The sequence below is a fragment of the Limulus polyphemus genome, unplaced genomic scaffold, assembly GCF_000517525.1.
Source record: "Limulus polyphemus unplaced genomic scaffold, Limulus_polyphemus-2.1.2 Scaffold340, whole genome shotgun sequence".
Classification (NCBI taxonomy): Eukaryota; Metazoa; Arthropoda; class Merostomata; order Xiphosura; family Limulidae; genus Limulus; species Limulus polyphemus.
In genome coordinates, this window is record NW_013665950.1 from 518397 (window position 1) to 533225 (window position 14829).

Here is a 14829-nt window from a genome sequence, read left to right on the forward strand (position 1 = left end):
GATGTGTTTGGGAAAATTAACAGGGAACAGAGTTTGCATGGCTGCTTGAAATCCTAGAAAGTCTTGGAAAACTGCTTTAACAAAATCCATTGCTGGAACACCCTGGAAAATCGATATTTTACTATAGGGTTATGGAAAGTCGTGGATTTTTTTATTTGGGGAATTTTTTTTCTATTTACTTGTTGCATTCCACATTTTTGAATACTGGCCTTTACAGTTATGTCAGATGTGACCTAACTCAACTGGATATATTGTTTGTGTTTTAGATTGGCTCATCACCTTGTCAGACAAGTATATTCTAATGTGAGTTCTATCTTATCAGATCTGGTGGGCAAGACTGTGGTTGTTTCTTAATAACAGTTTAGTTGTGTGATTAGTTCTTGAGTGCTTTCATCAATATGATTTAAATTCACTTCAAAATCTCATAAGTGTCATTCTAATGAAGGATGTCTTGAAAACAAGGCCAACAATGACTGGCTGAAAGAAGAAAAAAGCAATCAGTATAAAGCATGATGTCAGTATTGTGTGAAAAGCTTTGATATCAGCAACGTGAGTGAGTTGGCATCAAAAAGTCACAGGCAAGGTCAAAAACATAGTAATTTAAATAACAGCAAAGAGGACAGCACAATGAACATTAAAAATTACTTTTGTATCATCAGTTAAATCATCTCTGTGTAGGTACATCCACAAGTACTAGTACAAGGGCTTCTAGTAATTAAATTACAAGTGCCTCTGGGTCAGTGTTGTTTTTGTAACTAAAGCCAGTTTCTTAAAGTCTGAAATAACATGGTTATTAAAGAACAAGTAAAACTACTATCGATACAAATCATGTGAAAGAATTAATAAACTGTTTCAGAAGATGTTCCCAGGCAGTGAAATAGTTAAATCATTTTCTTTTTGAAAATAAAAATTTGCTGTTTACATTTGTTGCTATGGTATTGCTTCCTATTTCAAGACCACTTTATTGGAGCTAATCAGCGAAGTTTGTGTTGTTGTGTGATGAGAGTCTGAACCATAACTCCCTCGACGTGGATTCCTGTATGTGGTGAGGGGACCTCTCGGGGGGAAGGTTCTGTATTTTCAGTTACTTCCTCTGGGATCTAAACATCCACCCACGTGTTTGCTGTGCGTGGCGACCCATGAAGGGGAGGAGAGGATGCTGGTGGTTGAGTGGTGTCTGGGGTACTGCAACACACCACTTTGGTCTTGAATTCCTGTAGACGGGTGGCCTTGGGGTGGCCCCCCCAGGGTCAATCGGCTGGTCCACTCGGGCTAGGGTCAACTGAGTACCAGTGTTGGGCATTCTCAACGGGTGTTGTGGATATCGTGTCTGATGCTAATGTTTGGGTATAGTGCTCACTAAACCCTGGCATAGCTGCAGTGTCCTTGTTTGACATTGTAGTGCATCCCCCCGTGGAACTCCATGGCAGGTGAGGTCATTGGGCACTGAATCTTTCTCCTTAATTATGGATCCCCCCAATCCAAATAAAAAAAATGTTAAAACTCTGCTAATCGGTAAATGACCACGCCTAGAAGACTCTGAACAGCGGTCTTCATCACAAAGTACACCTGTACCTCATTTCCTGATCCTGCATTCACTGTCCAAAAAATCTTCAGGTCAAATGTCTCCCTTTTTTATTCAAAAGGGCTTAGAGGGGCTTGCTGGCTCTCCAAAGTCAGTTAAGAAGCTCTGTTCTGGAGACATCTTGGTTGAAACATCCACAGCTAAGCACAGTGAACTCTTCTTTAATTCAAAGGCTATTGGGGATATACCCATTGAGGTTACTCCCCACGCTTCCTTGAATTCATCACGAGGAGTTCTTGTTGAAAGGGACTTGAAGTCTATCCCTGAGTCAGAGATCCTTGCTGGTTTCTCCAGTCAAGGAGTTTCAGCAGTTTGAAGGATCTCCACTCGTCAAGATGGTATTATGGTGCTGACCTCAGTTCTGATTTTGACGTTTTCATCACCACGTCCACCTGCCGTTGTTAAGGCAGGTTATTTGAACTGTTAAGGTACGGCTTTATATTCCCAACCCTCTCCAATGTTTTCAGTATCAGCGGTTTGGTCATTCAAAGATATCTTGTCATGGTTCTGTGACATGTGCTCGTTGTGGTGGCAAGGACCAGGACGCCTACGAATGCAAACTGGACTTTCACTGTGTTAATTGTAGTGGTTCCCACCCCTCTTACTTTAGGTCTTGCTCTAAATGGGTGGAGGAGAAAGAGGTACAGTGTTTGAAGACTGTTCACAACATTTCTTATCTAGAGGCTTGGAAGCTATTGTCCCCTACTCCATCTCGGACATATGCCACTGCACTACACTCCACTGCTACAGTGGGAGTGCAGACGGACCTTTCCGTGCCTCCACCTGAGTCTTTTTCACGCCATGTGAGAGGTCTTCTGCCCTCCATGGATAATAGAGTTGATAGGTCTATGTCTACTCCAATCTCTGTCCCCACTATTCCTTCCAGTGACTGCCTGGATCATCCTCTTCGGGCACCAGCCATTGGTGTCCATGCAGGTCCTTCTTTGGTACCTAAATGCAGGACGATCAATCGATCACGTCCTCAGTCATTGGATTCTCACTGATGACAGGGATCTGCCCACTCGTTCAAGGGCAGGATCCATGGAGGTTGATCGACCTCTATCTAGTAAAGAAAAATGGCGTGGTCGTAAACCGAAGGGTTCTCCACCCTGTTCTCCTAAACCTACATAAAAATGGCCACTTTGATACAGTGGAACTGTCGAGGTTTTCGTTCTAATCTCAATGACATTAAGGCCTTGATTGACTCCTATCATTTTGTGTGTCTCTCCTTACATATGCCCTCCTTATCTGTGTCCCTCGATACATTCTTGGAGGCCGTAGCCATCCGTGTTTCCTTTGGTTGTACCATCACTGTTTGTTCTCTCTACCTGTTTCCTGGGGAGACTTTTGATCAATTGGACCTTGATGCTCTCGTTGACCAGTTGCCATCTCCCTTTTTACTTCTGGGAAACTTTAATGGACACAACTACCTCTGGGGTGGTGCTGATATTGATGGGAGGGGTCGTTTCTTAGAATGTATGCTCTCGGATCACAATCTTTCTTTCTTCAATACTGGAACATATACTTATTTTCATGCACTTAGTCAGTCTTTTATTGCCATTGGTATCTCAATTTGCTCCCCTTCGCTTTTCATTCACTTTTCTTGGATGGTCGACAGTGACCCATGGGGCAGTGATCATTTTCCTATCATTATGAGGGAGGTTGGCCATGGTCGATGCCACTTGACCTGAATGCCACGGTGGAAGCTGGACCAGGCTCTCTGAACTTGATCCTGCCTTCATCTGTCTGCCATCAATAGATGACTGTGTGGTTGCAGTGACTGACTGTATTGTCCAGGCAGCTGCTCATTTTATTCCTAAGAATTTGACACTTTTCCAAGGTATCCTCATCCATGGTGGAGTCCTGCTTGTCAGGAGGCATGGAAGGCTCAAAAATGGGCCTGGGATACCTTTTGACGGTATCCCTCTCTTTCTAACTGCATTGTTTATCAGCAGGCCCTTGCCCTTGCTAGGCAGGTTCGATGTCAAAGCCAAAAGGAGTCTTGGATTATGTTCACTACTAGCATTTTTCTACCACCAGTTCCAAAACTGTATGGGACAAGATTTGGAAAGTCACTGGGAGGTATGCTTCCCATCTCCTTTCCATCTTGCTCTCTAATGGTCAGGAAGTTGCTGATGTCCAGAGCATTGCTGATGCTCTTGGCCACAGCTTTTCTTGTGCTTCTAGCACTTTTGTTTCCTCCCCTGCCTTCATGGCCATCAAGTCTCGGGCAGGGAGATTGCCTTTTTCCTTTCGGACTGATCGTCTCTATGATTATAATTGCCTCTTTACACTGGTGGAACTCAAATTTGCTCTTCATCGGTCTGGTAGTACATCGGTTGGACCTGATGATGTTCATTATGAGATGTTGTGCCATCTCTCTCCTGCCTCTTTTGTTATTCTTCTTGTTATTTTCAACCGGATTTGGCAGGAGCATGTTTTTCCTGATGCTTGGCACCAGGCTATTGTTTTCCCCTTCTCTAAACCTGGGAAGGATCCCAAGATTCCTTCTAATTATCGTCCTATTGCTTTGACTAGTTGTCTTTGTAAGGTCCTATAGAGGATGGTTAATGCTCGTTCTGTTTGGTTCCTCGAATCGAACACACTCCTCTCACCCACCCAGTGTGGGTTCCGTCGACAGCACTCCACCATGGACCATCTGATTCAACTTGAAACGTCGATCAGGGAAGCCTTTCTCAAGAGAGAACACCCTGTTTCTGTGTTCTTCGATCTCGAGAAGGCTTATGACACCATGTGGAGGTATGGAATTTTGCAGGACCTCCACTCCTATGGGTTGCGTGGCCATCTACCCATTCAAAACTTTTTAACTGAACAGGCGATTCAAAGTTCGTGTGGGTTCAACATTTTCCCTTTCCTTTCCACAGGAACTTGTAGTCCCTCAGGGCTGTGTCTTGAGTGTCACACTTTTTAGTGTTAAAATTAATGCTATCACTAATAATCTTCCTCTGATTGTTGCAAATGGGCTCTATGTCGATGACTTCCACATCTCGTGTCAGTCGTCCAACATGAGGTTTATTGAGTGGCAGCTTCAGACTGCCCTCAATCATTTGTTGACATGGACCACTGCAAACAATTTTAAATTTTCTTTTTCTAAAACCATTTGCATGTATTTTTGCCACCAACGGGGTCTCCACCCCGATCCTGAGCTCCATCATGGTGATATGGTTATTTGTGTGGTCCTTGAGGCAAAGTTCTTGGGGCTTATCTTTGACTGTAAGCTTAGCTTCATTCTGCACATCAAGCAGCTACGTGTCAAGTGTGTAAGGACTCTGAACATCCTCCGTGTCCTCTCTTCCAGCTCTTGGGGAGTGGATCGATATTCTGTGCTCAGGATCTATTGTGCCCTGATTTGATCCAAACTGGACTTTGGTCTATGGTTCCGGCAGGACCTCATTTACCATCTGGGGCTTTGTCTCTGCACTGTGGCTTTTTGCATTTCTCCAGTCCAGAGTTTGTACACTGAGTCTCACGAACCTCCTTTTCACCTCCATCGTTTGCAACTTTGTGTACAATATGCTACCAAGCTTTGATCCTTACCGTGGCATCCCACCTAGGATTGTGTCTTTCTTCCTCGATGTGCCATGCTCTTTTGGAACAAACGGTCTGCTATTCCTTCCTTTGGCCTTCGTGTCCAGGCACAACTGGTTGAATTGGGTCTGGCATTGGATGACATTGCTGTCCCCAATGATCAGCCCATTCCACCATGACTTATTACCATCCCTTCTTGTGACTTTTCTCTGAGTCATATGAGGAGGGCAAATACTCCAGATTGGAAGTACTGTCTTCTCTTTGCTGAACATCTTTAGAGACATTCTTCTCTTCCTATTTACACGGATGGTTCGAAATCGTGTGACTCTGTAGGTTCTGCCATGGTGTGCTGTGGCTCAATAGTTGCTTGCAGGATCCCCTCTACAGTTTCTGTGTTCACTCCCGAGTTGTATGCTATTTCTCTTGCGCTGGATCATGTAGAAGCTATGCAGTACAGTAATTGTACTATTTACACTGATTCTCTTAGCTCTCTACTGGCCCTGGAATTGCTTAACGTTAGTTTTCACCCTGTTCTCGTTGATATTCAACACCAATTGGCCCAATTTTCTCTATCTTCTGTTTCCATCCAGTTTTTCTGGATCCCTGGCCACGTCGGTATTCATGGGAATGAGCTAGCTGACACTGCAGCTAAGTCCGTCTGCTCTGGTGCCATCATGGCCATGCCTGTCCCATACATGGACTGTGGTCCTGTCTTCAAGGCGTGGCTTCGTGCCAGTTGGCAGTCAACTTGGGGTGAGCAACATCATAACAAGCTTTTCCAGATCAAACCTTCTGTTGGTCTTTGGCCGCCTTGCTTCAATAAGGATTGGAAGGAGGAAGTAGTCCTGGCAAGGCTACGCATTGGTCATAGTTTTTAACCTATCGTTTTCTTTTGTCAGGTATTGACCCACTGATGTGTAGCCATTGTGACACTCAAGTCACAATAGCCCACATTTTTACTGTCGTGCTGTCATTACGATCGTGAGCGGCGGCACCATTTGAGACACATGTTTTCTTAGAGTTTACCCCTGACGTTGGACAGTGTCATTGGTAATGGTAATACTGTCCGATTAGATTGTATTTTTAATTTTTTACACACTATAGGTCTTTTTTAATTATATATAAATCTTTTCTCAACATATATTGGTTTTAACTCGCTGTATTTTTACATTTTACTTTAATTTGCTTTCACTGTTTTTACCGGTTGTTTGGCGCAGATAGCCATGTTGCTTTGCGCCATAAAGCAACAAACAAACAACCAACCTTAACCATAAATCTTCATCCAAGCAAATGGATATTCATGTTTGTCAGTGGAAATTGGTAAAGTAGCTATTACAACATGTTACTGGTCCCAATGTTTGGCTGTGCTGATGCCATTACCATGCTTAAGAAGATTAGTACTTGTGTTGAAAAAATACAAACTAAGCAACCTTCTTCAGGAGTCCATGTTGAGATGCATGCAGTTCAGTGGACATGCCACCATCTTCTGTTGCAGCCAGGGTTTGCAGTTGTTACCAGTACTGGTACTGGTTTATAGTATATCATGTGTTGAGAATAATATCTGTTATCACATGTCCCATCTTCATAGTTTTGACCGAATGCCTCCTCTGGTATTTCAGTTTCGCTTTTCACAGAATTATAAATGTTTGATGTGGTAGTTTTGAGTTCATACTTCAGTCAATAAGCGAATCTCACCATGAAAATTGGCAATAACATGAAATATGGGAAAGTGGTGACTCCCAGGCTCTGGAAGAGAATGTGAATATGCCTACATGACTGATTACATGTTAGGTAGGTGCATGCGTGGTTAACCTTTAGTGTGCAGGCAGGTCAAACTGCTCATGTCATGACGTTTTAGTGAGTTACATTCAAAATTTAATTAAACAACTTAATTATCATGGTGTATACGAACAAACTTGACATCAAGCCATAGATGATAAATCAAATTTTAATACTGTATAAGGTTTAAGTTCTAAATTGTATAAGGAAACATTTAAATACATGTGAGAATTTGGATATTTGTTCATGAGCCGTCTCTTTTTCTGCATTTTTTGTTTACTCTGGGATTTCATAGAAAACTACAAAATGTAACATAAAATATTTTCTACAATTTCCTCATCAATATTCTGAAGCTATATTTTTATATTCTTCAATTTTATGAGGCTAAAGAGCAATCAGTAACATTTCAGAAAACACTTTTCATGCCTACCTCTGACATGCTCTAATTTACATTTTGCTGATAGATATTTCTGAGGCTGACTCCCATTAAATTTATAACCAATAGAAAGCCTAGCTTTCAACTGATTCATTGCCATAGTTGTTGTACCATGTGTGCTTACAGATTATTAACAATTGGTTTGATGTGAAAAAAAAATTTCCCACAAGCACACACTGTGAAGAATAATTGAATTTCTAACTGCTCATATCACATGATTAGAGATGCTTTAGTACTGGTACTGGGAACCTAGTACTGCCGGTACTATTGAAAACCCTGGTGGCAGCTGTCTGAACATCCTGTTATGATCTATTCTGATAATTCAACTGTCTTTTCTTACATCAAATGAAATGAAGTACTTGTTATCTGGATTTCTGTTTTCTCGAGTTTCTCTTTTAGGTTATTGACAACAACAGCCATTTGTCAGTCTTTCATGTTCATGGAGCTTTGAATTTAGTGGCAAGTTGGCTAGTGATGCACATTTCCATCCCATTTTATTGTCTTGTGATGCAATAGACCATTTCAGACACAAACTGACACCCATCCTTTTGATAAAGTTAATAAAACACTAGTAATTTCTTAAACATATTTAAGTCTTTTAAATATTAGACATCAATGTTCGTTTATTGCTTTCCTGTAGCTCAAAAAAATGTTGATGTTATGAATGTGTCATATCTGGTGCTTTCAGAAATGTGATTTCCTTCAGACTAAGTGGGCATGGTTTGCAAAAACTTGAGGTCTATTGAATACTATGTCACAGTGTATAGGTTTATTTGTTTTTTTTTTGTGACTGTGACTAAGTTCAATCTGAGGAAAAAATTGTACAGAAAAATATATAAGTCACAATCATTAACCAAACAAATAATCAAATGCACAGTAAAATAAGACACAGACAAGTGTTTGTAATGTGTGTGGAATTGGAGAACCTTTATTAGTTCTTTCTTATTAGTTTAGTGTGAGCACCCCTAAATGAAAGTAATATCAGTTAGTATTTAGTTGTTTATTGTATCATAAGCATTAAATAGTTATTTGTAACATACAGAAGTCTAGAGTAAGAAAGTTTACAGATGTGTAAAACAAAGACTTATACTAAAATTTTTATTAAAAACATTTGTGTAGTTGGGTGTTTTTCAGAAACAGTCTCATACTTAGAAATGTTTACATTAATTAGAATAAGAAAAACAATATTATTGAATTGAGAAAATCATCACTTCACTGGAAAAGAAATTCCCACTATCTTCTTTAGCTCATTTTTATATATTGAAATCGGTTTAGAGAATCTTATTTAATATAGGTAAGTAATTGTTAAAAATAGAAATGAGCTTTCATATCTGAGCTATCTGTTACAAAGATTTAAAATAGAAAGCAATGTATAAGTGTAAGTAATTTTGTTATATTCTTGTTTATAATCATGAAAATAATTTAAGCCACATTTTTGTATGTTACAAAATATAGATAAAGTTTCTTGACATCATACAAGCATCATATATACATCTGTTTTATAGGGCTAGAGCAGAAAAACAGCTAGTTACACTATTCTTTATTGGTTATTGGCCTAAATTACCCTGTAAAGCAGGTTTGCTATGTGTTTCTTGTATGCAGGACAAACAAATATGGGCCACCTGCATGGCTGTTTGCAGGCAGGATAAGAATGTATTGATACAAGGATGTTTTCTAGTGCCAACTTGCTAATTACCATCATGGCCATGTCTAGTAGTGGAATGCTTGGAACACCAGAATGACATGGAAATGAACAAAGAGATTGTGGATTTATTGAACTGCTAAGAGAAGAGTGGAGAAACCTTTAATAGATTTTTCTTACCAGTACAGTATGAGCCTCCCCCACTCCCTAAGCAAAATAACCCAAATTAAACTATAATCCAGATGCTTAAAATCATAAAAATTATGTAGAAGTTAACAATAGCAAAAGTTAAGTTGCTATAAATTCTATAAAGTTTCTCTTACAGGTAGAAACTTTACTTTAAACACTAAACACAAAGCCAAGTGTAAATACAACTGCACCTTGCACATGTGACCTTCATCCACTGCAATCCAAGTGCAAGTGTCTGATAGTCCCTGGCCGTTATTTGGGTGGTTGATGAAAAAAGAAAATCATCTGTCACAAACTATCTTTCCTGTAAGAAAACATGTCTAAATGCGAGTTAATGGTTCTGGGTCTTGTGTATACTAGAGAAAGGAAAATTGTGTGCTTCAGAGGGAGACTGTGTACAAACTGAACTGAAATAAAATACATAAATTTCAAATAATGTATATGTTAACTCTTTCCATATGGGCATCCTTTTCTGTGCATGTCACAAGGTTTTACTGAGTACATTCAAAATTTAATTAAAGTACTTTATTATCAATACATACGAATAAACTTGGCATCAAAACTTTGTTAATAAATTAAGTTTTAATATTATTTAGGTTTTAAGTTCATAATTTTATAAGGAAATATTAAAAAAACAAACCCCAATCTCCCTTAGTATGAGAACTGTGATACTTGTTATCTATGGCTTCCTTCTTTAATTTATTTACCACCTCTCCAATAACTTTGGAATTCAATGTAGATCACTCATAATGTAGTTATTGCTCAGGTAAAACATAATTGTTATAGCTTTCAATCTTATTTGGTTACAGAGCCATAAACTAGAAAATGAGATCTCTCTTGCCATGCCCATCTGTCACATCCTCTCTTTCACAAATTGCCAGTAGTTCTCTCTGACTTTTAATACTATAGTATTTATAACCAATAGAAAGCCAAAGTTTTATTCTACCAAATGAAGTAATGTTTTTAATGATCCAGGAAAAATGTCACACTAGTTGCTTTACTGGATGTGTGTTGCCTGTATCTATGTTGTGCCAAGTCACTGTTTTTGACCCAGTTGGCCATCTTGTCTCACAAAATACATTGGCATATTAAATGAACATGAATTATTTTTGCTGCATTGAGTCTAGATTGTTTGCCAAATCCTCAACCAATGACCTTAGATGTGTTGTTAGCCACTTGCTTGATTTCAGTTGCTGTGCAATGGATGCAAACCTTGCATTACTGCTAGCATCATCTAGTTCCACTTTGCTTATTGCACCTATAATAATTCCAGCATACATCTGGATAGCTGATCACCCATAATTATAAAACATCATTGAGACTTTATTCCTAGTTTGACAGATGACTATCTGAGCTATTGCTACCTGTTTTCTAAATGGTGAACAGTTCATTTCATGTGTGACTTCTGTAATCCTGTTACATAGTACCGACACACAAGACTTCTTCTTTGGTAAACCATGGAACACCATTTGTGTATATGGAGGTACTTTTCTGCCCTTGCTGCATATAGTCGTGTAGTCCACTGATCTTGGGGTTGATATAGTTGATATTGGACAAATATCTCATAAAATATCAGTTCGTGAATTGCAGAAATGAAACTGGTGGATAATTTCCATAGTGGGTCCATTTTGAGGATGCCAGTACCAGATCCAATGTTGAAGATGACTACCTTCTTAGTACCAGAGATGTACCTCTCCTCTAATGTCTAGTCTGTTGCCAGTTGCTATCTATTGCTCAGAGTTGTGGTCTCATTTAAAGGCTTGATATATCATGAGGTCCACAGGTGTTCTGGCTGCTCCTGTGTCAGCCAGGAACTCAACCTCTCACCCTTGTATCCTGTTTAGTGCAAGCAGTCTACTGTACTCCCCAACCTAGTGGTTAGACCTGATGTGGGTTCCAATTATCTGAAGCATTTACAACAGCATCCATCTCTAGCTGCTTGTTGTTCTGGACCTGCTGATATGTTGGACAGTACCAATAACTTTGCCTACTTCTCAGCAGATTAGAGCATTGTGGGTTGGCTAGCATCAGCTGATCCATCAACTGGAACTGATAGCACTGCCACTTTTCTTGATCAGCAAAGTCTGGGCAGCTCATCTGCCAGTCACCCATCCGACCACAAAGCATAATCAGCACTGGCTGTGGCATGTACCCCAAGGATAGACCTGGATAGTCTTGCCCATCACTAGAAACTATTGTAATTGCATCACAGTTGTGAGATGTGTGGGTGGTTGGCTAATTCTCTATACGACTCTCACTCAACATGGTGGAGGTGTCTAACTAGATCAGTCCATTTGAGGTAAAACATAGCAGCTGTTGTTATGAGTCTTTTACCCTATAACAACTGGATGAAGCTACTTATTCACATCACGTTGTGAAAGAAATAGCATCTGTGAATGTGAGGATGTCCTTCACACCCAGGTGGTACCTTCACTGGAAAGTTTTTTTACTGAAATTGTCGACAGGTATGTTCTCTTGATCTGCTGTTGCCATTGCAGGGTTGGCATTACTATGCAACTGGTGCAGATTGTTTGTCTAAGTGGTCAGACTCAGTTCTGATTCTCTTCCAAGCCTTGAACTCAGCCCAGTGAATCACTTGATTTTCTAGAGGTTCAAGTTCGTGGCACAACTCTTGTTGCTCATTGATCAGGTAATTGGCATCCAGGGTTGTACCATCCAAGCTCAAAATCAAGCATTGAACTGCCTCAAATGTTCCAAGAACTGGTCCAGGTATTCTTTTGGCACTTCTTTAAACATTAGATGATCCCAGATTTTGCTGTGAACAATGGTCATCATTGTAGGATACCTCCCAGCTCAGAGAAACTCACTACTCCGTAGTTCATGGTCTCTAGTCATGGCTGCCCATTGTCTCATTTGCCTTGAAAATCACTCTAACTGGTAGAGATTATCCACCAGTAGCAATTCCAGTCCTTTTATGCTGGTTGTTGTTGGTTTTAACTATAATTGGGACTGTAGTACTCTGGCTGGCATTAGCCTGGGAGCCTTATAGTAGAGACCTTCTCCAAGTGTTGTCAGACTTACCAGGTGCAATACCATCTCACTGGTAGTCAGTTATACTCACTTAACTTGTGCCAAGATTGATACTGAGAAGCATGGTTTGATCTATTACTCTAGGTGCACCAGGCATCAGCTGATTATTCTGTGGGCTGATCAGTGCCAAGGACTTTAGCAGCTTTGGCAAAAGTCTTATCTTTAGGAGACGACTTTCTCCAGACTCAACATTCCTCTTGTACAACCTTCTCTCTCCATTGGCAAATTCTCCATCTACAGTGCATCTACTTCTATTTTGAGAATTAGCCATTCTTTGAGTTTAAACTTTAAACTCGTATATTCATATTGCATGTTAGCAAAGACAGAAAATTATTAAATATCTCCTGATCAAGGCACTAAAGTTTCTTTGTCCTGCCTACTCTGGTATTGTCAGGATAAAGTAATTTCCACAGGAGTACTAGATGTATCCTTTTTGTAACAGGAGATTTATTCAGAATAATTATAGAGGAAATCTGAAATGAACTATATGACTGATGTAATCCAAGAAAAAAGTAGGCTGAACATATGGTGTAAAGTATAATACAATCTTTATTTAAAATGCTAAGAGCACACTAGATGTTCACTTTCTTACCAGATCAGTGAATCAATCAACAGTTATATTCTGTCAGTTGGCTCACTTCAGGAACCAAGTATAACTCTGTAACAAGCAGGAAATCTCCATTTTGCCCATAAGTTATGATGTGACTGGTCATTCTTTTACAACATACAAAAGCTATAACCTCTAGGTATTATCTAATTGTCCAGTAAAGAACATTGCAAATGATGACCTCTCCTAATTAATATGTCAAGTTGCAGAAATATTCCCGTGGGCAAAGTAGATACTATCTCTTAGAGAATAGCAAAGAAACAAAGGTAAGTAGATTGAAACAACTGAACAATTTTCTATACCATGTGTTTATGTGAAAACTGCATTGAATCAGACTAAATAAAGTAACTTTATAAAATGTATGATGTTTTTAGATTCTTTCTAAGTAGAAGGTGCTAAATTTAACATTTTACTTTGCAGTTGTGTGCACAGCACCTTCCTCGTCAGAAACCTTCATTCGTGAACATTCCAAAGACACTTCTAGAGGGTAAGAATTGTTGGTTTATTTGTAAAAGAAAGATGGAATATTAGTCTGAAATTATTAAAATCAAAATATATTGCTTACTTATGGAAAAACTATTAAAAATTGTCTTTGTACATGTAAAGTAATATAGATGCTAAAATGCTAGAATGAACTAAAAGCAAATCTACATAAATTAATTTGGGTAGTTGGAGTTAAAGTATATTAAAGTGGATTATATATAAAAGAAAGAATATAATTCAACAAAATTTAAAAGAAAAATCATAATATTAGAAAAAATAAGATAGCATTAAAAACTAATGACAAATAGTAAAACCTAGAATTCAGTGGAATAAAATTAATCCTAAATAAATATCTCTCAACCCTTTTATGATGGGCTCAGTATAATATACATGAGTTAAGTATTTATGCTAGGGATGCAGAGGTATCAGGCACATATTGGCCCTGACCAGTTATTTGGTTACCTGGTAATACTTGGCTCCGGCCGAGTGTCAAAGTGATTTTTCTTGTTATAACTAAAAAAACTATTGTTCATCCCAAAAATCTTAAATATTATTGGTTTAATCTCTAAAATAACCTCCTAAATACATTTCAAATGTTTGTTTTGCAGTAAAACTTCATATTGTTTCTGTTATTTTCTGTACCCTAACTGTATGGGGTCTGTCAATTTGACCGGCCTCGTAACCACCATAAAAAATTAGGAAATAAATTTAAACTATGCTTTTTTTGTTCTAGAATGCCTACAGATTGTAACACGAAAACACAAATGTTTAGTCTAAATAGCTTAAATCTCATAACATTTTACATTTATATATATTTAATATTTTTATTATATTGACCTTTCAGCCATGCGTCGCTAACAATCTAGAAGTTACAATGACTCAGCACTTGTGATACCGTATCCAATAATATTAAACTGGCCTTTACCAAGTGACCTGTCTTGGCTGTGTTTTAGTGGACTAGTATTTTGTAAAATGCAGTCAAATTTGAATTATATAAATAAGTTCTTAAATGTATTTTTCTTAAAATATAGAACAGTAGATAAAGAAGTAAAGCAGTTCCAGTTACAACCTTTGTTGCTGCTTGTCATAGGCTGCTAAGCCTTCTGAAATTTCCCATGTGGAGGATGTGAAAAGAAAACTTTTTTTAGGTTTTATATATACATTTTAAATAAAAAAATAAAAAATCATAAGTTATCATATCTATACCATAGAATTCCACTATAATTTTTCAAGCATAGTAACTAAGCTGTGTTTGGGTCTAAAATAATGTGAAATTTCAAGCTCACTAAAGACTTACCTTGTCCTTTGAAATCTGGTGTGAAAAGAACGAGATTAACACGTCTGACTGAGAAAACCACTAGAGGGACATTTTGAGCTTTTGAATGGTTATTCATCTCGTATATAGAAGTAAGTGTATATAAGGGAGCATTTCCTAAAATGGAAAGAGGTGGGTGGGGGGCCACTGTGTTTGATTCACTATATATAAGTGATATCTTAGCAAATAGAAG

The 14829-nt window shown here is 38.7% G+C and overlaps 1 protein-coding gene across 1 annotated transcript in view; it reads left to right on the top strand.

The window, feature by feature from the left end:
- LOC106457507 (exocyst complex component 1-like) overlaps positions 1-14829 on the top strand; it is a gene marked incomplete at its 3' end in the record, with an annotated part of 193715 nt that overhangs the window by 42506 nt on the left and 136380 nt on the right. Inside the window, exon 5 of the mRNA XM_022383480.1 lies at positions 13259-13325. Within this exon, the coding sequence (XP_022239188.1) occupies positions 13259-13325 (67 nt within the window). The remainder of the gene's footprint in view (positions 1-13258; positions 13326-14829) is intronic.